A 24,032-nucleotide genomic window follows, 5' to 3' on the forward strand; every position below is an offset into this window, starting at 1 on the left:
TGGTTCCGGGAAGCATGCAAGTATGCAAGAAACCCCCCCACTTATTCTTTCCAGATGGCCTCCTTATACGCAACAATTATCCAACTTTCTTGTTTAACCTGACCGTCTAGAGGGATCGTTGGTTCCGGGTCCGAAGCGGCTTCCTCTTTCTATTCCGCATCGGCTTCGCTCTACCCGCGCCCCTTCTCTTCTCTCGATCTCTCCGTTCCCAAATCCCTCCGCCTTCCCTTTTTTATTGCCTTCGATCTAGGGTTTCGAATCTTGATCTCTCCCCATCCCTTGCCCTTGATTTTTTTTTCAACGTCTCCCAATCTCTCTCTGTCTACTGATACCTTTTCGATTTAAGAAGCGTTCTTTCCTGGCTGGAATTGGAGAGCTAGGGGTTTTGTTTGATTGGATTCTTGTACCGAATTTGGTTTTGGCTGATAGGGATGACGATTGCCAATTCGGAGGGCTTCCTCTCGGTGGGAAGCTGCCTGCCGTGCACTCCCGAGGAAGAGAAAGAGATTGTATTGGAGTTGACGAGAGTCGCCGAGGCTAATCAGAAGGAAGGGGATCTGTACTACGTTGTATCTCAAAGGTGATTCTTTTGATTGTTTTCTTCGGCAATGTTTGATATCTCTATAGCTTTTGTTTGAATTGGTTGGATTGTTGATTGGGATTGGAACTTTGTCAAAATTTTGTATCTTTACGTGAATATGGTTAATGTAGTCGAAAATTCATGTGATTTTAGTTTCTTGTGAATAATGCAATGCGTGCGCCTTAAATTTGGTATGTATACATTCTTACGATGAAAAATGTGTGATAAAGCTTTTTTTTTTTTTTGTTTCTTTCTTGTGCCAATTAATTGAGATGCTGGCGGCGTGCCTGTGTCATGATGAATATCTTCGTAATTGTTGAAGGAGAGTGCTTTAGATGAGTTTCCTTTGCCTGATAGTGACAAGTCTAAATAAGATAAGGCAGCCTGTGAAGGCAGCTTGTGGAATAAGTCGTTGGAAAGAGGGAGATAATATCCGAGTGGTCATATGTTCATTGGATGGAATTGGATCAGGTTATGCAAATCATCAGATCATGTAGAATAAAGTGTTAGAAAAAGGGTGGCTCATGCGATTATGCTGGATGTGTATCGGATGGGATTGGATGATGTTATGCAAATAAATCCGTTCTTTGTAGAGAATGAGAGGAGTGGGATCTAACATTAGCAGTAGTGCACATGGAGAGACAGTGAGAAAAGGTTTTGAGAGAGAGATGTACCCATGCTTCTACTCTTTCATAATCTATCCATCCTTATTAAATCCTATTAGATCCCTTCTTCATGCCCCCCACCCCCCCCCCCCCCCCCCCCCCCCCCCAATTAAAGTCTCCATATGTTCATTTTGAGTTTTTCCTTACTAAGGTTTATTAATTCGTGGAGTACTTAATAAGAGGGGTTAGCAACGATTTCAAGAGTGAGGGGGCTAGGTGACATGAAGTACGAAATCATTTAAAAGACTACTATGATATACTAATTATATGGTAACTTGGTAATCTAAATTGGGTGTGACCAAAGGAGGGGTAGGGAAAAACACTACCAAACATTCTTTTTTCTTTCCCCTTTTAAGAGTAGTATAGACTAGCTACTACATGTGAAATACACATGGGCAATCGGTAGATTATACAAGATCTAGGTTCTATCATGTGAAATGCATCTTAAAAATATTACGGATGGCTGTCATTCCCCAATGGTGACAAATGAGGCAAGAAAATGCATCACGATGAGCTTTCAGTCTGCATTTTCTTCACCATGGTAATGATGCATATTAAAGCTAGAAGCTTAAGTGGCCGGAATAAAGTTTGAGCAACTTTCTCAGTCCACCACTGGCACACAATCTGATGTTACACTTTCAATCCAGCAGATAATCTTAACAAAAAGCTGGCATTTGTTATTTTTGAAGAACACACTATTTGAAACCCGAGGAAGAAAGAACAGAAGAAAACACATGAAAAAAATGAAATAGCTTAGTTAGGGATTTAGCTTAAGTTCTAAGCAACCTATTTCCTTTTCAAGACTCTGTTATAAAGTTGCCTTTGATTTAATTTTGAATATTACATAATAGATAGGAAAACCACAAATTACCCCTTGCTTATCTCCTACTTTACACTAAATGTGTCACTTCTATTTGACCATATTTGATAAATTAAAAGGTTTGCTAATTAAACTTAGAAAGGAATCTATTGCCCGCTTAAATTCTAATTCCATCATGATATAACTATTTTTAGGCTCTAGATGTTGGAGGAAATGGGTTTCAGCATAATTGTCATTGTGGAGACTTTATATAGGCGACATTTTACCCATGGTGCTTATGCACCATTAGTGCCATCAGTTTCCAGCTTGAACCTCAAGAACTGCAAACAAGCTATTCAGGAGAAATGAAAGAAGCGCTGAAGTTGTCTAGCTTTCAATTTGAAGAAGTGTGTTGCTTGTATGAGATGTGCCTCAGACATTCGCTGTAGTTGTCTAGCTTTCTTTGAAGTAGTGGGTTGCTTGTATAAGATGTGCCATAGACATTGTCTAGTAGCCCTGGGTTATGATGGAAAGAAAGAAGGAAGCATGGAAGGCTAAGTTATTTAGCATGCCAACTGTAAGGAGCTGTTGATGCTGGACAATTTTTTTATTATCTGATGAGGATAAGGAAATAAAGCTGCATTTTTTGTTGTTGATATTGCATTGTTTGCTAAATATGGAAGTTCAGTGAATCTTCTCTTCAAAGAGCTTGTGTGTAATGTTGATCTTTTAGATATCTTGAGATAACCTTTCTAGGTCCTCATTTTAATTGGTAAGGCCATCGTACTTGAGAAGAAATCCCGGGAATCATGAGAGAAAGAGGAGTTAGCATGTCCATTGCAGGCCTTAGCTTAAGTCTGCAGGTGGTTTGCTTGGCTGTAACCCTGCTTCCTAATTTTCTTTGGATCATGAAACCATCTCATGCAATATTTTACTTTCTTATTGAGGAAACTTGACAAAATATCCTTAAAAAGCGGTATTTTAGAGATTCTAGATGGGACATTTAAGGTTTAGAGTTTTTTTTTTTTGGGTAAACTATGCTTTTGTTGATAAACAAGCTTCAGGCTCTTTTACTGTTTCAATTTCTAGGTTTTCAAGAAGACATAATTTCAGAAGGACATCTAATAATTCAGACGTTTCTCAAGTTTTCAAATTTGGGCCGAGTCATCCCTGAACGATTGTGGAAGTTAATCTACTCCGGGAATCTCTACTAACTTCAGATTCGAGTGATGTTTATTTTGATTTCCAAATCAGGTCTTCCTTTCAATGCCTTATAGTCTTTGATACAAAGTTTCAGGAAGTGCCGAGTTCTATGGTTGGCATGATAGGATGCAGTCAATACATATTCGGATGAATTTTCTTCTGGTAGTTAGGTTTTTTCAGCACTTGTACTTAGATATAAATAACAGGTTTATGCTTGAATTTGACTTGATAACAAGGGTTGCCTATGCTCTGGCTTCAGAGTTGAGAATATTTTAACAGCAAGAGGAATAATTATGCTTCTTACTGATCAAACATCTACGTAGGATGCATCTTTTCTTTTTCTTTAATCATATTGTCAAATATTTGGAATGTATATTTTTTCTTAGCTTGAGAGTACATTGTTGCTCTTTTTAGGTTATACTAGTTATATAACTCTCTTAGTCAACCATATTTTTCCCCCCTTGTTGAAAAAAAGCAACTAAGCAAATTTTTTACTTAGAAGTTTCTGTTGCATGATTTCATTCAAATATGTGGCTGTTGCTTGTGCAGATGGTGGAGGGACTGGCAAGAATATGTGGGGTTAGACAGTTTCAGTGAGAATTCTAGCCAGGGCAATCTAAGTGCCCTGCCAAGACCTGGAAAAATAGATAATTCTAAGCTTGTATTAAATGGCATCGATGCAGAAGGTATTGAACTTGATCTTCAGAGGAATCTGCAGGAAGGAGAAGATTATACTTTGGTGCCCCATGAAGTTTGGAAGAAGCTCTTTGAATGGTATTTCATAGTGTAACCTTTTTTAGGAACAGTTTGATTTTTGTTATCAAATGCATATTTGAAAAATGGACATCTTATACTTTGTTTCATCAACTTGATATACATGTCGAACTGTTGAGATTTTGAATTTTATCGGAAATTCTTTGACATGTCAAACTGTCAATCTATTGTTCAATCCAGTGATGATTGCAGTGTTATTCCATACGGCTTGCCGCTGATCCCTAAAAATGATGAATTCATAGAAAAACAGCTCTAACTCTGAAAATGAACTTGAGATATCTCAAACAATTATGGAAATCTATCAAAAGTTTCAGAAATCGTGAAAGAGACTTTAAGACATAAAATCTTGAAAGGGATGTAAACAAGTACACGGAAGAAGTTCCTGGAGTAAACTGAAAAAATCCAAAAATTCTTCTTTAGTTCTTGAGAATTCTGAGAATTATTAAAATGCATGGATGTCCAGTAACTTTCAGAACTTAAAAAAAAGGTTTTTTTGGTTAATCATTGGAACTCTGTGTGTTTTTTTAAATTTGCAATTCGGTAATCTTTATTGGTAAGTGATGGGTGTTGTAATTAATGTGATTAGTAGTCTGGATTCTATAAGACATACTCAATGTTGCAGATTTATTTATTTATTTATTCATTCATTCAATTCTGTATTTTGCTGAGATCCAGCTTTCATATATTATGATTGGTGTTATTAAGCCTCATATTAACAGTCGACAATTTACTAATTTTTTCTCCTATAATCTATGTTAATGTATTCTTATTTTTTCTCTCCATACACTTATTTATTTTTACTCATTCTGGGTTTTATGACAGGTACAAGGGAGGACCAGAACTACCTAGGAAAGTTATTTCTGAGGGCATTATTGTCAAAGAATTCAGAGTAGAAGTTTATCCCCTCTGCCTTAAATTAACTGATGCAAGAGATAACTCCCAAAGAACAATTAGGATTAGCAGAAAGGTACTTCCTGAATTTTTTCCTTCAGCCTTGATGTATGCTACCTAAGATGTTTCAATTCGTGCACTGTGGCCATCATGCGCAAGAGGTGTCTACCTTTTACATATGGGGACCTCAGACATACTTTTCTAAAGTGGTTCTTGTTAGTTGTCTTTTTCATATTGTAGTAATTTCATGTACTTTGGCGTTCCTGTGAACATAATTCATTAACCTCTTATGTGTGTATATTGTGTTTGCTATATTGCTCTAAATTCAGTTCTTTGCTATTTCTTATCTTATTAGTTAAATTCGTATCTGATTTTTGATAACCATTTCCTGCTGTATCAAAGAAAGTTCATGCCACTGACTGAATAGCAACACTTTTAAAAAATTACTTTTGATATCTTCATCAATTTTATACAGCATCCTAAGCTTTATCAATTTAGTTATCTACTTACCTCTCTCACATATCACCGTCTTTTATCTGTTCAATCAATGGGACTATCTGTGTCATAACCGTAACAACAACCAATCCTTGTCCTAAATATTTTGGGGTTGGCTTTGTGAATGAGCAACCAAACTATCATTTCTGACTAATTGTTGTATCATGTGCAAATAATGTCTTGCCCACTACAAGCCTTCCAACAAAAACCATCAATTAGGCATGCCATTTTTTTCATTTTGCAGGAATAATCAGGATTGCTGCTATAAATTGTCTGTTATAGCAGAACGTCTTCTTTCTCCTTCATTCTTTCTTCTCTCTCATCTAAGCTGGTTTTTTACCTTTTAAGTGGTGTTGCTGATTGCCCTTTGTCCTGTTTACTCTTTTTTTCATCCGTTCTATTGTTCATAATTTCTAGCTGAATCATCAGAAACCTTACAAGGGTGCCATTTGCCTTTGGATCCAGGGATTGTGTTTGATGTACTTGATAAGAGGGCCTATGACTCAGTGATTGACAAGAATACTTTTAGCTTTTAGGTTATGAATCTCAGGCCATATAAAATAATTAAGATAATTAAAGATATTATACAGACCCTGTAAGTGCTCACTTTGTCGTGATGGCTTGTGTATCAAAATATTTTTGCCATTTGCATGTGGTACTAGCAGCTTGAGCTAGCAATTACAAGACATTGGACACATTTAAACTAATGCATCTTTTCATCTATTAAATTCTCAGTTCCAGTTCTATTATTGGTGATAATTCACGAGTCTCTTTAGTACGTTATGTTTTTTCGCTTGTGATATATATTTTTACCATTCGGAGTTTGTGATTTTCTGGGATCACTGAAAATTGAAAGAAGTTTCTTTCTTTTACTTTCGGCAGGTTTGCTCTATGGCTTTCAATTGTAACCCAGACATGCATGTACCCTTGTGCGCAAATGCATACACAAACATGCATTTAACTACCATCTAATGCCTCATAATCATGTTACAAACTGACTACATAGTAAATGAGCTGAGATTTTCTATAGAATGAACTTTCTTAACTCTGATCAAACTTGTAGAATTCGCAAATAAAATGTCAGATACTGATGATCTGTTTGTTTCAGGCTACAGTCAGGGAGCTTTACAAAACTGTTTGCACTCTCCTTGAGCTAGAACAGTCAAAGGCATGTCTCATGATTGTCAAACTGTGAGTTCACTCTAAAGTCTAAACACATATGAAATCACTTAAACTAATTTTACTCTTTTTTTTTTTCAATTTCAGGCCTGTATTTGGGATTATTATGAAAAGAGCAAAAATCATATTTTGAATAGCTTTGATCAAACCTTAGAAGAAGCTCAGTTGCAGATGGACCAGGAGGTAAGTATTCTAAGTTATGGTATATTTGGGGACTTATTGGGGTTGTAACTCATTGTAGAAGTAACCAGTATTCTAGGGAATGAACTTAGAGACTATAAATATTGCAACATACTTTTTCTCAGATAGTGGATCACTGCTGAGCTTTATCACAGCTCTATCTCTTTTCCACATTTACTTGTAAACAAGAATAACTCATTACAGCATTTAAAAGAAATAACTACTCAGGTCCAAAACTACATCTCTTTGGAGTTACTAAAGCACTTTGTCCTCCTTCAACATCATTGGTTAGATATTTTCTCCATGTCTATTCTTATGATAATTCTATCCTCCCAACAAAATTACCAGTTCTTTCTTTTCTTCTTTTAATATGTTTTGATACACCAAGAGTATTTGATGAAGATTCACTGTGCTGTTTTCTGAAAACATGGCTTGACTTGTCATGTTTAGTGCTATGTTAAGCTACCTTTAGAAGGAGCACCCATATAATATCATTACCTGTATTTATATAAATGTTAAATGGGTTCAACAAATGTTTATAGCATGTCATGTTTTGAGTGGTCATTAAACTCAAATCCCAATTTGTTAGGCCTTATGACGTGTCCAGTTCTGGTTTAAATTTGTAAATTCTCTTAACCGTGGTAAAAGTTCTATCATGTATCAAGCATCTGAGCTGCCAGTTAGATTATCATAAGGTTAATTAATCTTAATGTATATTCTACTCTATATGCATTCGGAAGTCCAATTTTGCAAATTATTTCTTTAGATGGGTGAACTCAACTTTTATATTTTATGTTTCTGATATGTGATTTATAACTAAAATTAGGCAATATAGATATGCCAGACTTTTTAATGTTCTGACATAGCAAGTTTGTCTACATGTTAATCTGCAAAGGCATTTACTTGTGCAGATTCTTTTGGAGGTGCAGCCTGATGAGCTTTGGCCTTCTAGTTTTGACACAAATACAACAGGAAATGAATTTGCTTTGGTCCCACTAGAACCTTCCAGGTCATCTATTACAATAGCTGGAGGCCCCACTTTATCAAATGGTTATGCAACTGGTTTCGGCACTCATTTGCTACAGGGGAATAGTTTCAGTTTGCCACTAAGGGATGCAGAGGATGGTCATGACAGTTTAAACAATGGGGCAAAAGTAGATGGTCGCGGACTGACAGGATTGCATAATCTGGGTAACACTTGTTTCATGAACAGTGCCATTCAATGTTTAGTTCACACAGCCCCTCTGGTAGAGTACTTTTTGAAAGATTCCAGCGAAGAGATAAACAGGGAGAATCCTTTGGGAATGCAAGTAAGATCCTTTATCATTTGGCACTTAGTCATTTACTTATTTCGTATTCAGTCCATCAGGGAGCTATTCAAAAATTTATTAGGAGATTTCTTATGGGGCACCTCTATTACAAAGTTAAGAATTTCTGATATTGTGCAGGGTGAGCTTGCAATTGCATTTGGAGAGTTACTAAGGAAATTATGGGCATCAGGACGGACATCTATAGCACCACGTGCATTTAAAGCAAAGCTAGCTCGGTTTGCTCCCCAGTTTAGTGGATATAATCAACATGATTCTCAAGTCAGTATTGTCATTTCCTTCATATGCTTAATTATCAATAGAACTTAATTTCCTTTCATTATCGCAGATTATATGGCCTTTGCTAGTGTATTGATGGTCTTGAATAACTTTTCCATATGATCAAATTAAACTTGACGTTAGTGGAGAAATTGAAATATAGAATAGGAAGTTGCATGCATATTATATGTATGAAATGTCTCTAATTTGTGGCAAGGATATGAGACTAATGATTTGTTCAATTGCAATACTGGATCTGCTGAGTGCTCAGTGAAACACAGTTGTGTGTGAAGATTCAATGCTACTTGTTCATATCTTTTTTGTCAAAATTTTGTATGTGGGATGTGGCTTGCACTCTAGAATATTGCTCTTGTTCATTTGTTTGTCATTATGAACCTACATACTAGGTCTTGTCGAAGGCTACTGTAATGAGGATAATGTTTGTTCAATTCATCTTATTCATCATTTTCTGAATCTATCCATAAGTGTACTCTAAATTTGTCTACTGAATTAACTAAATTCATTATCATAAAATTATATAAAAGCCATAACATTCTCCAAATTTTTATGCCTTTCAGTCCAAGTATTGTTGTATTGGTATCAGGATCCAAACCAGTTGCCTGGAGATATAGTATGGTACGGTACCTTACCGTGCTGATCCGCGGTGCACCGACAAGGCGGGAGTCAAAGAGGGAGGGGGAGGGAGAAGGAGAGGGAGGAAAAGAGACGGAGAGAAGGGGAGGGAGAGAGAGATAGGGAGGAAAGGGGGGAGGAAGGAAGAGGGAGGGGGAGAAGGGGAGGGAGGGAGAGGGAGAGGGAGGAAGTGAGGGAGAGAGAGGGAAGGGGAGGAAGGGACGAAGGGAGAGGGGGGCAGAGAGAAGTCGAGAGAGGTGGGGGGGGGGGGGGGCAGAACTCTCAAGTTCGAAACAGGGGCTGGGCTCTTTTTTTTTTTTTTTTAATTTTGTCGATTCAAATTGAAGTTGTCAAGTGCTACCTCCTTCCCGAACGAAACAGGGGAACCCGAGGGTTGCAGCTCCCCCTTTGGCTCTCTCGCCCCCTCCCTCTCCCTCTCTCTCCCTCCCACCCGTCCTCCCTTCCTCCTCTCCTTCCCTCTTTCTCTCTCTCTTTTTCTCCCTCTCCTTTTCCACGTCGGATTTCTTGTACCGAGGGGTGTAACCGTGCTGGTTTGCACCCGGTATGGTTCAGTATGCCCCGAACTGGATGGTTCGATATGCCCCGAACTGGATGGTTCGGAACGGCACTGCCTTCCTTGCTTTAGTCTCACAATGTTTCTTTTTTAGCAATTCCCCTTAAAAAGCCTAGCACTACTTATGTCCTTAAATTATTATTATTTCTTAAAAGCTGAAACAGATCACTTTGAATAATCTAATGCTTAGTGACTAACAGGCACTCCTTTTACTCCATTTTGATTTCCCTCTATTACTAGGCTAGGACTCCCATGCCTAGGCCTCTAAAACAGGCTTCTCTTATTAATCTTTTGGCTTTCGTATAAAGAGACTGACATTATATGTGAGCTGTATAAGATCTTCCACCAACCATTGTGTTCTTCACATGCCAGGTCGCCGATGTGCAGGGAACTGATGAGCCATGTGTCTTTCATTGCATTCATTTTCTTGAGTAGCTGGAAAGCTCTCCAGAAGTATGGAACATGAGTTGCTCTGACCGGTAACTAGAGAAAGGAGAGACATGAATTAGTTTTATATATGTTATGTTTCTTAAAATTAAATCTTTTATTTTTATGTCTGCTTCCTTAATTTATATAAGAATTTTGTTATTCTTTCATAATCTCTACTTTAAAGGGATTATGGTCCAAATTTTTTGTTTTGCTTATTTAATAATGATTTCTTATACACGAGCTTGTAAACAGTAGGTATTTCAAGTTTGAATTTGTAAACAGAATTTGAAGTTCAGATTTTCTGCTTCAAAGTCAAATTTAGTTTTTGATTTGGTCATTCTTTTTCTCATACTCTATAATGCTTATAAGGGAACACAATAATATTTTTCCTATGTTTTATGGAGTCTTGAATCTTGATAGTTAAATTCTGTTTTGAGTTCTCTTCATCCTTCACAACGAAAACTTACACTATCTTTTAATACCCGTGCTACTTCATTTCTCTGCTAAGACTCCTCTTTCTCTCTCCCCTCCCCCTTTTTTTTTTTGAAAGATGGGTGCTGTGCGTGTATGTAATGGGCTTCTTGATCTGGCTCTCATCAATGGGAAAGGATGTGCATGGAATCTTAGTACACTATCTTTCAATACCCGTGCTACTTCATTTCTCTCCTAAGACCCCTCTTTCTCTTTGTCATGGAAGTTGAGGGCTATTTGTGTATGTAATATGCTTGTAGATCTGGCTTTCATCAATGAGAAATAAGGGTGTATGGGATTTTGCCTACCGAATTCTTTTAATTGATGAATTTGACAACTAACAAACTGACTAAGTCATCTAATTACCCAAGAGGCTCTAAACCACTAATTTTTTGTCTTGAATCATGGAATTTATATTTATCATTTCTTTTGTTCATAATAATATGTAGACGTGCATGAGCACATGCATCATAAGTAAACACTTAAACTGAGGTTTCTTTCACGTATGTAATCTGTCATGATGGTCATATGATTGTAAAAGTTCCAGACATAGTATTTGATCAGGTATTTATATAGCCATTTTTCTTAAGGTTTGAGAAGCTTGATGGACTTGTGATGAACAGCTCATCTCCATAATGGAGAGCTGAAAAATGAATTATTAGTTTTTTTTTGCTACCCCCTTCCCTTTCTAGGGGGTTTGTGTTTCCTCCTTTTCTTCCTCCAACATTTTATCATACGCTTTAAGCCCATCATGTTATAGCTTGTAAGGTTTACATAATTACCTCTTTTTGGCATTAGATTTGAATATTCCTTCATATGTATGGAGTACATGCCAATCATAGAAGTTGAAATCTAACACAACAATGTTTAGCAAGTTTAGGAAAACTGTGGTCAGAGAGATTAAAAGCTCATTGGTCTTTATAAATAAATTTTAACCACGAGGTATGACAATCTACTTGCCTAGCTCATGACTGCGTGCTTTGCTAGAGAGTCATTTTTTGCCTATGAATTCTTCCATCTCGTCTCCAGCTTTACTCCTTTAGATTTGATTAATTGAGATCCACATCACTGAAACTCTTTTCATATGTCATGATGTTGCTTCAGATAACAAAAAGGTAAATACATCATGCTCCTATATAAATATGTACATGTGCATGAATGCATGTACACCTGCACGAGAAGAAGGCATTCAAGATTGTCCTAATCTTGAAGAAAAAAACATATAAATATAGTTTTATTAATTTCGGTTATCATATTACCTTATTCAATGATTGAATCCTTGAGCTATGATCACGAGGATTCCTTCACAAGGGACATCATCAAGGAGCTAGTGGAGACATTCTTTGTTACAGCATCATCTGTTGCTCCATATGCTTCTGAATGATCTTTTCTTAAGCCATTTGTAAGTGACATCTGCTGTCTGCATCCTATTTCCCAACAGCACTAACAGTTTATTTTCATCTCAGCAAACAGACCGATATTGGAGGGGCCAGGATAGCCCATTAATCCTCAAATCCTTATTCTTTCAGGGATTAAGTGAATCCAACATTGGTGATTTATACTATCCCTAATCACTGGCGGATCAATAGACTTCCCCCAATCCTCTAGCTTCTCCATTTTCTAGCCACTTAAAAGTGTTCCTCCCACCTCTTTTGGAGACATCACCTGGGTGTGGGCTTCTGGCATGTAGACAGATCTTGAGGATATGTTATGTACCTCTTTATAGCTTGAGGGGGATCACGATTCATAGTCAGTTCTATCCATGATCCTTATGAAAAACTGATGCTTACAAAACCTTTCTTCAGATCTTTCAGAGAACATGATTGCCAACATTTTAAAGGGACATGATTGTCAAGAGTACAGCAAGGTTTTGTTTTAGTTATCCCTTATAATCACAGCATGGATGATTTGAATGGTTCTTTCATGAGTCCCAAGTAATGGTGAGGATGAGAACCATGCATTAGAAGCAACTGATGCAAAATCTGTTTGTAAATCAAGAATATGAGTTCTGTTGCCTTGGAAGGCTAACTTGATGGATACTTGCATTAGTGTGCTACTGCTCCCTGGGTAGAGAACTTTTAAATAACATATTTGAAGCTTTGGGGTTCCTCACGTTATTTGTATTTGGGACCCAACATTATTTAAGATTGAGTGATTAACCTAGGACTTTAGGTCCGGGAAAGCTTGATGTTGCATTTATGGCTAGACAACTCACTCCCCTGTCCCCTTCTCCCCTTTCTTTTTGGTGGCAATACTGCTTTTGTACTTGTGCACCTGGTCTATCTCTGCATCTGCTCTCTTTTCAAGCAGCATAATTACTATATCTGACTATGAGGGCATTGCAGTTGTTTTAAGTAAGAAGTAGAACTTTGTTGTATCCTTGGGTTTCATGTAAGGGAAAAAAATTATATGCTTGATGTGATTTTATGTATAGCATTGGCTGTTTAAAGCTCTTTGTAAGTTTAAGTTAACTGCAGCAGACTTAACGACATGATATTAGATTTCCTACATTCTGAGAAATTTTTTTGCCTTCCGTCACTGCTTATGTCTTGCATTTGATGAGCAGCAACATGATTATCATGCCATCTACAAATCTTTATTAAGAAAATTGTCCCATTTGAATCAGCTGCTTATGTTTGCTGAACAGGCAGTGGCAATGAGGCATGGAGAAGGCAAAAATCTAAATAAGGAGTGAATTTGTGATCTTGAAAATCTTTTGTAGTCAATGTTCACGTCATGTCTCCAATTCTATAAATTCATTTATACCTGTTCAATTTGGCTCTGCATCTTAAAAAAAATGTCAAGCATACTTTGTTTCTCCTGTGTAATTTTTCATTTGTCCTGTGAATACATGTAGCGTAGTCTAGTAGACACTAATATTTCTCCTGTAGATCTTGTCTATTTCACGATTGTGTTATGATCTGCCGTACCGATCGGTATGGGCCGGTACGTACTGGTACCGGACGGAACCGGTATGGTACATATATATTTTTTGGTTCCGATTATTCGCAACCCACACCGGCCCGTACCGATCTCATTTTTTTGGCTTTTGGCCCAAACCAGCTGAATCGGTACGGTACCGGTTCGGTTCGATATGGTACCGGTACTGGTGCCCACCGGTACGCCGGTACGGTCGGTACAACGGATCTTAGATTGTGTAAACATTTACATTGGGCACTTGCTTTAGTAATAAGCCTAGATACATCCGTCTTGGCCTTTAATAGCAAGTTTTACAACTGCTATTGTCTGCACAGGAAGATTTCTATCCATTTCATTCAAAAATAATTTCGACGTTGACAATTGGCATTTCTTTTCTCAGGAACTTCTTGCATTTCTATTGGATGGGCTGCATGAAGATTTAAACCGGGTAAGAAACAAACCCTATATCGAAACAAAAGATGCAGATGGTCGTCCAGATGAGGAATTTGCTGATGAATGTTGGAAGAACCACAAGGCTAGGAATGATTCTATTATTGTGGATTTTTGCCAGGTAGGTTCTTGCTTCTTTGCTGTTTTCTGTTTTTGTCCTCACAACATTGGGATTCATGTTTCTTGGCTTCTAAAGTCGAAGATTTCTTTCAGTTCTATGTCCACTTAGTTCTCATATGTTATTATAAAAGTTACCTATGCATTTGTTCCTTTTCGATAAATGAAAGAGGGGATGTTGTCCTCGTATAGTTAGACATACTTCTGGCTTTAGGGTGGATCTCATCTGTCTTTTGTCATATTCAAACGTAAGGGTGTATTTGGTGTTGCTTCAGTTACCTCTGCATTTGTTCCTTTTCGATAAATGAAAGATGGGATGTTGTCCTCGTATAGTTAGACATACTTCTGGCTTTAGGGGGGATCTCATCTGTCTTTTGTCATATTCAAACGGAAGGGTGTATTGGTGTTGCTTCTGCTTCTTATAAAACTCATTCTAAAAATCAGTTTCATTTGAGTTCTTAAATAGTACTTTTTTGTATGTTTGATGTTTGATAATCACATAATATACAACTAATTTTTATGGATAAGCATTACCATATTTGAATGACGTGGAGCAATCTCATTAAAAAAAAATAGAAGCTAGTTTTTATAGCTTCTCCTAGAAGTGCTTTTTGATTTCTGCTTTTTCTAGATGTACTTCCAAGTTCCAATGATGCTACCAATCTTTTACTTGGTTTTACTTTAAAAGCTGCAAAAGGACTTTTTTTAAGCAACAGCAAACCTTCCCTGAGGCTACTTAAGCTGAACTCTTTTGCTATAGTTAAGTTTCTTTTATTTTTTAAGTATTTTTTTCAAGAAAGGTGCATAGGAACAACTTCCATAACTGCATATATGCTCAAATTATTTGAAATAGTGTTATCCAGCATTAGTAAAAGTTAAACAAATACTAAGAGTCACATGATTGTAATCAGTTTTACGATAGACTAAGATCAAATAAGGATAAGCATGTGAGACATAGTTATGCAACCGGACATAATTTTTTTAATATTTTCACTAATTTGTGCCATTAAGATATTTTTATGCAAATGATTTTTTTGAAAAAAGTTGATGGCAATTTAAGTAGTTAACTTGATAGATGCATGCACATAAAAACACAACGCAGACACAGACCCACATACAACACATGCACACACAAACACAGAGACAGGCACAGGCATAGACACAGACACAGATAAATACAGAGAGAGAGGGTCACGTCTTGAGTGTGCAGCTGCGCACGCTTCATCCAGTATGCTGCTGCTCTCCACCGACACTTGGATAATGGACACGAATCTGCTAATACATCTCTTAACATCTTGCGAAAATATTAAGAAAAACAATCGGTGGATTTAGGAAAAGGAGAGAGGGAAGTGATCACTGTCCCCACCACCTCCAATTTATTGTTGCTGGAGGCCTAACGGCACTGCCAGTTCTTGACACAGTGACACTGAGTTCATTGGACACTTTCTTCTCTTCCTTTGTTTTTTACTTTATTTGTAGTTAGTTTTATAAATGTATAGAAATCTGTGAGGAGGGGATGTATATTAGTGTATTCATCTTTGAAACTTTGATTTTGACTAATGTCTCTTTACCAGTGGTGCCACATTTGTTGTGATCCCTATTATAGAAATATTATAAAGGGAAAGAAGTTTGTATCTTAACTGATAAAGGGAAATAAATATAATAAAAATATTAGAAACAAAGAGAAGAACATTGCCACCTCTACTGGCTTTGCCGTACTGTCCATTGGTGAATGCAAACGGCATATGGGGACAGACTTTTTTCTTAACCTATTCTAACTAGGGTTTAGTTTCAGCCTCATCGTGACCTCTTAGTTTTGTTTTGTTGTTATTTCTAAGCATTCCTAAAAACACATTAATAAATGAAGTTAGGAAAATAGTGATAGGATGCTTTATTTTTGTGTCATCCATGTGTCAAGGGAGCGAGCCTTGCACTGGTTGAAGTGTGCACAGCCAAGCACTGGATGAAGCGTGCACAGCCGAGCACTGGATGAAGTGTGCACAGCCGAGCACCCAACACGCCTGAGAAAGAGACTCCTACTGTCAGGAATGGAACCCCATATTCTAATATTGCAAATCACTGTCAAATAATCTTATATAAATATACACTTGGTTGATGGTTGCCTGCAACTCAGTGCCTAGAAACAAAAATAGAAATATGAAGTCTTGAGGTCTCTTTCTTATGTCTTAAATGGACACGAGGATAAGTAGTTTCAATGCTGTAATTCAATGTTTTGATTTGGTTTACGGTTTAGAAGATTTTCACAAGATTATTAACAGTGATAATGATGGAAATCTCCAGGGTCAATACAAGTCAACATTGGTATGCCCAGTTTGCAGCAAAGTTTCTGTGACTTTTGACCCCTTCATGTACTTGTCATTGCCACTACCTTCAACAGTTACACGGATGATGACTGTTACTGTATTCAGTGGTGATGGGAGTGCTCTCCCCATGCCTTTCACTGTAACAGTACCAAAACATGGATGTTGTAAAGATCTAATTCGAGCCTTGAGTACATCTTGTTGCTTAAAGAGTTCTGAAGCATTATTGCTTGCAGAGGTAAGATATTGCGGTTGTTCACCATCTTCAGCCTTTTCAGTTGTAATACAACATAATTATGGCATCTACTTTCTGCTTTTCAGGTTTATGACCACCGTATCTATCGCTACCTAGAGAATCCTTTTGAGTCACTATCTAGTGTAAAAGATGAGGAGCATATTGTGGCCTACAGAGTTCCCATAAATCATGATAAATTACTGAGACTAGAGATAATGCATAGGAAAACAGACAGGTAAAGTCTTCAGGATCATGTTCAATGATAATCCATACTACCTCTGGTGTTTTACTGATGCCTCATCTTTAATCTTTATATTAGTAAAGTTTTTACTGATCACGCTTTATTTTTATCTTGAAAATTTTTTATATTTGCCAACATGTGGAATGCTAACTAGGTTTGCTTGTACATGCATGCATTCTGATCCAACCTGCAGTTTCTGTTTTGTTTGTGATGTCTTTTACTATCTTTTGATGTCTTTCGGAGCAAGAATGGTTTTCCTCTGATGTTTTTAATGCTAGCTAGCTGCAATTGTTTCATCATGACTTTTTTTTAACAATTTATGTCTTCTCCAGTTTTCCTAAAATAATTCTGGTTCTGTAATTCCGCCTGCCTGCATGCATGGGCACATATGGATGGACTCATGTGAGAATGCGGCTGATTCATATTGTTGTGCACTTTTATCAGACCAGTAATCATGGGTATTTTGATCATTTAGTCTTGAATTCCGAAATCTTTGATGCATGGTCATTGGGTTGCAACCATAACTGCACCATCAGATGGATGAGATCATCACTGCCCATCTTATAGTCCTTTCTCTTGAGTCAAGGCATGTGAATGGAAATGTATGGAGAACTCTTAGCATTTTATAGACTAGATACAGTAGTAATCATGCATGTGCATATTCATGTGGATATGAAGGTAATTTTTTTCCCTGAATATCATGAATGGTGTTCATTATTAATTTTTTAAGAGAGAGAGGGGGGGATCCACTTGCACTATAATGCAGCAATATTTAAATATGCTTGTGTGTGTGTGAGAGAGAGAGAGTTTTAAGTATAAATATCTAAATAAAGATTTGGAGGAAGATGACACAATTGCAACTAATAAATCTTTCTTATGATCTAATCCAAACTATTTGTTTGACTCTATCCGTTGGGCTCAAATGACCCTTTAGACATATTGCAATGACTTGTGCAAAGGCTTAAATATAATCCACACATGAAACTTGAAACAAAGTTAAAATATTACTCATGCATTGTAACCTTTTTAATTTTACCCTCATTGTATTATTCAATGTATTTTACTGGCTCCAAGGGAATGGCTATGCGAATATTGATTATTATTTTGCAAAAGAGAAGTATAGACATTCAGAATAAACTTTTTTTTTTTTTAAATATGTTTCTCTTTTGCATATATACCCTTATGAGCTTAGATCTTACATGTTTAATACCTTTGTGAATTGTCTTTTGTTGCAGCTGAAACACTGTTATCAGCATTTGTGCTATAATGTTGGGTTAATCTTCCCCACAAAATTACTGCTAAATGCAATATTGAAATCTAATCATTCACGATATCTCTAAAATTATTTATGCAAATGTAGAAAGATAAATTAGAGCTTTATGGGTTCGATTCTTGGGTGGTTCATCCAAAAATATCTAGACCAGGGTAATTATAGTGCGGGTATGTCTCCCTCCCTCCCTCTCTCTCTCTCTCTCTCTCTTAGAAAAAAAAACAAGAAAAGATTTTATATATTGTCAACTCTTATATCTTATGACCTAACTCAACAGATATAAGCCTGAAATCTTCTTACTGTATCTAATAGGAATAACTTGAGGCAGGTTTCGCATTGCTGGCCTCCACGACATAAAGCCACGCAACTCTGAGTTTTCTTTTTCTTTGTTTACCTTTTGTTAAGCGAGTATGGAAACCTTCTTGGAGTTCTTGTTGGACTCCTGTATTATTTTTCATATAGAACTTTGTCTCCTGTTGTAGTCTAAAAATTTCTATTCCATGTCTTCCTTAACCATTATGCGAAGGAAATTACAGTGGAGCCAAACTTTTTTTTTCCCTAGAGGTTCTATTTTGCATGTGCATTGCAGGAAATATAATTAATACATGAAACATGAAAGAACTCCATGACATACTGTATCAAGAAAAAGAAATACTCGAAGACATTATAATTTGTGGCAGGCTTCACATCGCTGGCCTCTATGAGATAAAGCCATGTGAGTCCGAGTTTTCTTTTTCCTTGCTTACCTTTTGTGTGACAGAGTGTGGAATCCATTTCGGAGTACTTGGTGGACTCCTCTATTATTGTTCATATACACCATTGTCTCTTGTGTTAACCACCATGCCAAGGAAATTACAGAGGAGCCCCCCCTCCCCCTTCAGGAAAAGGTTCTATTTTGCATGTGCGTCACATGAAATACAATTAATACATGAAACATGAAACAAAACTCGAAGTATAAAAAATCTGAAGCATTAAAAAAAATCTGAAAAGAAGAAGAAACATGGAAACAAATCATTAAGCAGTAATCTTTTCTTAAATAGAACCCATAATTTACCAACTTTAACTAAAAAAATAGAAGCAAAAATTGCCATGTGTATATTTCTTGTTGCTTCTAACTCAAATCTCTTTGCCCTTCTTTTCCCATCTCAAGGATCGCATCCAATGAATCTTAATATGTCCAACATATCAGTTGTGGCTGGGAATTCTCAAATAGCCAGGACTTATTGCATGGAGGTTTTCTTTTTCTTTTCATGCTTGCTAATCTATTAGGAAGAGTGACAAAAATAGAATTTTGTTTGAGGCCAAGTTTTTTAAACATGTGATCTTTGCCACCTTGGTGAGTGGCTGATATGAGCAACCTCCAATTAATTAAGCTCATCAAGTCCGATGCAACATTTTCAGTGGAAAATATCAGAGGCTTAAGATTTATCCACACACATACATACATACAATGAACCGAGGCAGCTAAGAAATTTTTATGAGCAAACTTTTTAAACATGAGATCTTTTGCCATCTTACCTGTATTGATACAACTCAAAATCTTGGCTAAGATCCCAGCAAAGGTTAAAAACTTATTCTTGACCTGTGAAGGGCTCCATGTTAACAAGAAATACAAAATTACTTTGGATTTGGATATGCTCTATAAGGTTGGATTTTGACATGCTCTGTTGGTTGGAGAGGAGTTCAGGATTTATTCTTTTTTTTTCTTTTGCATTGAGGTTTCCAAGACCTCCAAGGAATATTTTATACCGCTTGGAAATTTCCAAGATGTCCAAAGAATAATATATAAGGCTGAGAAGTCCATTAGCATCAGTCATGTACTTCTTTTAAAAGGAATCTTATGAAATGTTATATGATATATATTTCCACATATAACAGGAGAGTTGGAGATGGAGTGAAAGCCTTATGTATGACGTTGATGTTCTTGTTATTTTGACAGTTCTGATTAGCTAATTAGATCAGATGGTCATAAACGCTTCTGGACAGAAATTATTGGTGTTTTTGTAATAGTTAGAACATGTTTCATGTTGTTGTTGACTGTTTGTTTTTTCAAAACATGTGCCTCACTTTTCAAGAGCTACAAACATTAACTGCATTTTGGTTAAATAATTTCATACTTGCTAATTATCTTTTGAGCCTTAAGGACATTCCATGCTTCTGTTTGCCGATTCATACACCGGCATGGCATCAAGGCACTGAATGTAGAGAGATCTCCATTTCCATGGTCTTCTACTTCAAATATTTGTGTTTATTATTGATCTTTTTAGATTTCAATTTGAGTTCTGTATTTGTTTAGTGGATCTGTTGGTGCTCTTAAGGGATTTTGATAGCTTAAGCTATCAAGTTTTGAATTTTCTTGTGCTTTCTGTCTTTTTGTTTTTATACCTCTTTTCAAAATGACAATATTGTGATCGAATGTTCATGTATGAGCTCGCTGTAATACTCATCTAGCACTTTATAATCCAGATTCTTGTCGGAGCCTCAGTTTAATGTTCACCGGAAGCTTATCGGAACTCCATTGGTTACATATTTAGCCAAGGACTCTAGAACTGGGGCAGACATCCATGCTGCAGTAAGTACTATGCTTGCGCCATTGCTGCGAGCAAAAGCATTTCCTCCTACAAATCGGGCCAAAATTTGCAAAGAGAATGGCTGTGGACCAAGTCTGGATGCTATCGTTCTGACAGAAAATGGTACTTGTTCAAGCGGCAAGGACCTATCCACATCCATTATGGAATCAGAAGAGATTGCTAATGGGCTTCCATCCTTACAGCTTGCCCTAACTGATGAGAAGGGTGCCAGCAGGACCTCTATTGTTACTGATTATAGTATGCTTTCTGGATCTTGTGTGAGGGTATTGATGGACTGGTCAGACAGAGAACATGAATCGTATGATTTCAGCTTCCTTGTGGATCTACCTGAAGTGTTCAAGTCTGGATTTATGTTGAAGAAAACACACCAGGAAGCAGTCACTCTGTTTTCATGCTTGGAAACATTCTTAAAGGAAGAACCTCTAGGCCCTGATGATATGTGGTTGGTCTCTTTGCCTTTCAATGTGCAGGACCACGTGAGAGGTTTGATTTTTAATATTTTCAATAGTTATGATTCTTTTTCATTTTTGTAGGTACTGTCCTAGCTGCAAGGAACACAGGCAAGCAACTAAGAAGCTGGACTTGTGGAGGTTGCCTGAGATCTTAGTTGTTCACTTGAAACGTTTCTCTTTCAGCCGATACTTGAAGAACAAACTTGATACCTTTGTGAACTTCCCTGTTCACAATCTTGATTTAAGCAAGTATGTGAAACACAGGGCAGTTGCTCCCCATTCCTATGTATACAAACTTTATGCTATCAGCAACCATTATGGGGGCTTAGGTGGCGGTCACTACACTGCATATGCAAAGGTATTTACCATTTATGAGTTGCTTTATGTTTTCTTTTCTTTTCTTTTCTGGGAGATTCTTCAAGTGTGCAGTGGTATCGGATATGTTAGCATTTTCCGACTAGTGCATTTTTCCATTTAAATTTATAGAAAATGATGATGATTGTATTTGGCAATTTATACTTGATCATTGGACATGATTGGAGAAGAACATATGTACAATTATTTGATTTTTTTTTTTTAATTACAGTTAATAGATGAGGACAGCTGGTACCATTTTGATGACAGTCATGTTTCCCCTGTGAATGAGGATGAAATCAAGACATCAGCAGCATACTTGCTTTTCTATCGGCTAGTTGAAGTTGATTCCAAGATGAACCTCGAGGAAACATCATCCTCCAACTCACCAAGTTGCTGAGCATGGAATAGCTTGGACTTGAAGATTTAAAGTCACGATTCCATTGTTCTGATATTGTTAGCAATGATGGCCAAGTCACATGAGTTAACTGACTCTGCTGCTATGGTGGTTATGATGGCTTTAGTAATGGGGTGCTATGCAGGCGATTTGGCTTGTGAACTGGCCATGGAATATCTATTACTTTATACATGTTGATAGGTGGGGATTGGTGTCCAAATTCTAGTTAAGTGGTATGGCTGATTAAGGGGCCCTCATTCCTTTGTATTAGAAATTTTGGGTTTGATCTTTTTTATATTCATTAGTAGCTGTCATCATATGAGGTTCTATTTTTCTCTCTTCCCATCTAGTGGTGAAATTGAGTTATTATGATTGTGTTCTTGATCTGTATCAATTTTATACCTCATTGTGGAAACGTTTTACCCATGGCCATGGGTTACTAGGGTTAGCTAGACTTCTTGGTTTGTAACCTGCAGAAAGTTTAAGTTCAGGCAACTTTACATTCCCTTGGGCTACATTTTGTTGTGGTATAGGCAAAACCTGGAAGCAAAACTTGAGCAATGAAGTTGTTTCGGGTGGAATTGTTGTGCCTGGTCTTATCTGTATTTGTTTGGTCTTTGTTAAAAAGAGTTATTTCTGGTTAAAGGAAGAGATTTTTTTTGAATGGGTGATGTGATGTGATGTGGGAGGGCGATTGTTCTAAATTTGATTTGAACAATTGTTAAAAAATATACTATTATGAGTAAGGTTCACAATTTTGGTATTGGATGCCGTATCGGTATTTTATTAGTTTGAAACGGCATGGAATGATATACTTTTGTATCGAAATAGTTTTTTAATTATTTTTTTTAAATTTTTATTTTGGTGCACCTTGGTAAGAATTTGTATGTATCTTGGTTTGTCTCAATATAAGTCGGTACATCTTGGAACAGACAGTACAGAGGTTGTATTGATTTGAAGGTACGTATCGTATCGATTTTTTTTGATATAGTACAGTCTAGTATGGTGTGGTTATTATTTTTTGTTGTCGAATATATCATACGAGATTAATAGAATAAGCGGATTGGATAGCTGGATGATCAACGTGTGGCCAAATTGGTTGCTTGCATGCCTATGCCCATGCAATCAATTGCAACTTTGGTCTCATATTCTGGAATATGGTTCGTACATTCTGCAAAAAATTTCAATAATCAAATGCAGGATAAGTTTGGGCTTCTTGTCACTGAGTACTTTGTGCAAGAACCTGTTTTGATCTTTCTGTATGAGAAAGGCAAGAGGGGTCTTTCCATGGGTCTAGACCTGTTCTCTTTCTAACTTGAGATGCTTAGCCGCTGCGCCTGCACTTTGGGAGGGTTGGATAAAGAAATGTTCATGTGAGAATGTTTCAATTCTTATTTGAATATCAACCTTTTTAGTACTAAATGAAAGTAGACGGTGATGGTTATCTTGCTAGCAAATCGATAAAATACGTGTCGATATGTATTCTGTAAGATAGATGAGAGTTTGATCTTATGTTTGTTATACTCTTTGGATTAACATTATTTTTGAAAAATTGATTTGAGTTTACCTAAAAATAATTCGAGAAAAGGTTACCACCTGTTAAATGTCTCTCAAGAGATGAATGGATGATCGCTTTCATAACATAAAGAAGGGTTATGCAACGGATATTGAGACACGTAGAAGCAGAGTAATTTAACATAGTCAATTGATGATTGTAGTTCTATGGTTGGTCAGCCTATTTAATTTTGGTTCAACATATTTGCAAAGCTGCAGCTAAATTGCAACAAAAATAGTGAAATTTTGTTGAGCGAGGGCATGCAATACATAATTATTCAATTTATCAACTGACTTCTATAATAGGCCAGGTTATTTAGTAAGAGCCAATGACTAGGTGACCATATAAATTGATCATGATAGTATTAAATCTAATACCTATAGCATTAGCAGTAAAAAATAGAACAGGTGGCTCTCACAATTTTTTTAAGGTGGTGTTCATATAAAAACACCATAGAGATATCATATAAGGATTATATGAAATCATTTTTTCATGTTCACCAAAATTGGCCATCATGGCCGGCGAGCGATTATTTTATACCCTTTTAATTGAAAATTTTTAAATGATATATCAATCAATATTTTGATGTTTATCATTTTGTATCCTTAAGGATCAATTTTTTTTTATATAACATAATGGTAAGGCTTTTGGAATTATCAATAAAGCCCGGT

The 24,032-nt window shown here is 36.7% G+C and overlaps 1 protein-coding gene across 1 annotated transcript; it reads left to right on the forward strand.

Annotated features, from left to right (window-relative positions):
- The first annotated feature begins 97 nt into the window (after positions 1-97).
- LOC103722919 (ubiquitin carboxyl-terminal hydrolase 9-like) lies at positions 98-22,569 on the forward strand. Its single transcript, XM_008813650.4, has 13 exons — positions 98-580; positions 3,797-4,021; positions 4,844-4,988; positions 6,516-6,575; positions 6,674-6,769; positions 7,678-8,076; positions 8,215-8,355; positions 13,779-13,949; positions 16,247-16,504; positions 16,588-16,736; positions 20,479-21,045; positions 21,137-21,413; positions 21,642-22,569. Exons 1-13 carry the CDS (start codon positions 432-434, stop codon positions 21,807-21,809), a joined length of 2,805 nt encoding a protein of 934 aa, XP_008811872.2. The 5' UTR covers positions 98-431; the 3' UTR covers positions 21,810-22,569.
- The last annotated feature ends 1,463 nt before the right edge of the window (positions 22,570-24,032 follow it).

This window comes from Phoenix dactylifera, chromosome 2, assembly GCF_009389715.1.
Source record: "Phoenix dactylifera cultivar Barhee BC4 chromosome 2, palm_55x_up_171113_PBpolish2nd_filt_p, whole genome shotgun sequence".
Lineage (NCBI taxonomy): Eukaryota > Viridiplantae > Streptophyta > Magnoliopsida > Arecales > Arecaceae > Phoenix > Phoenix dactylifera.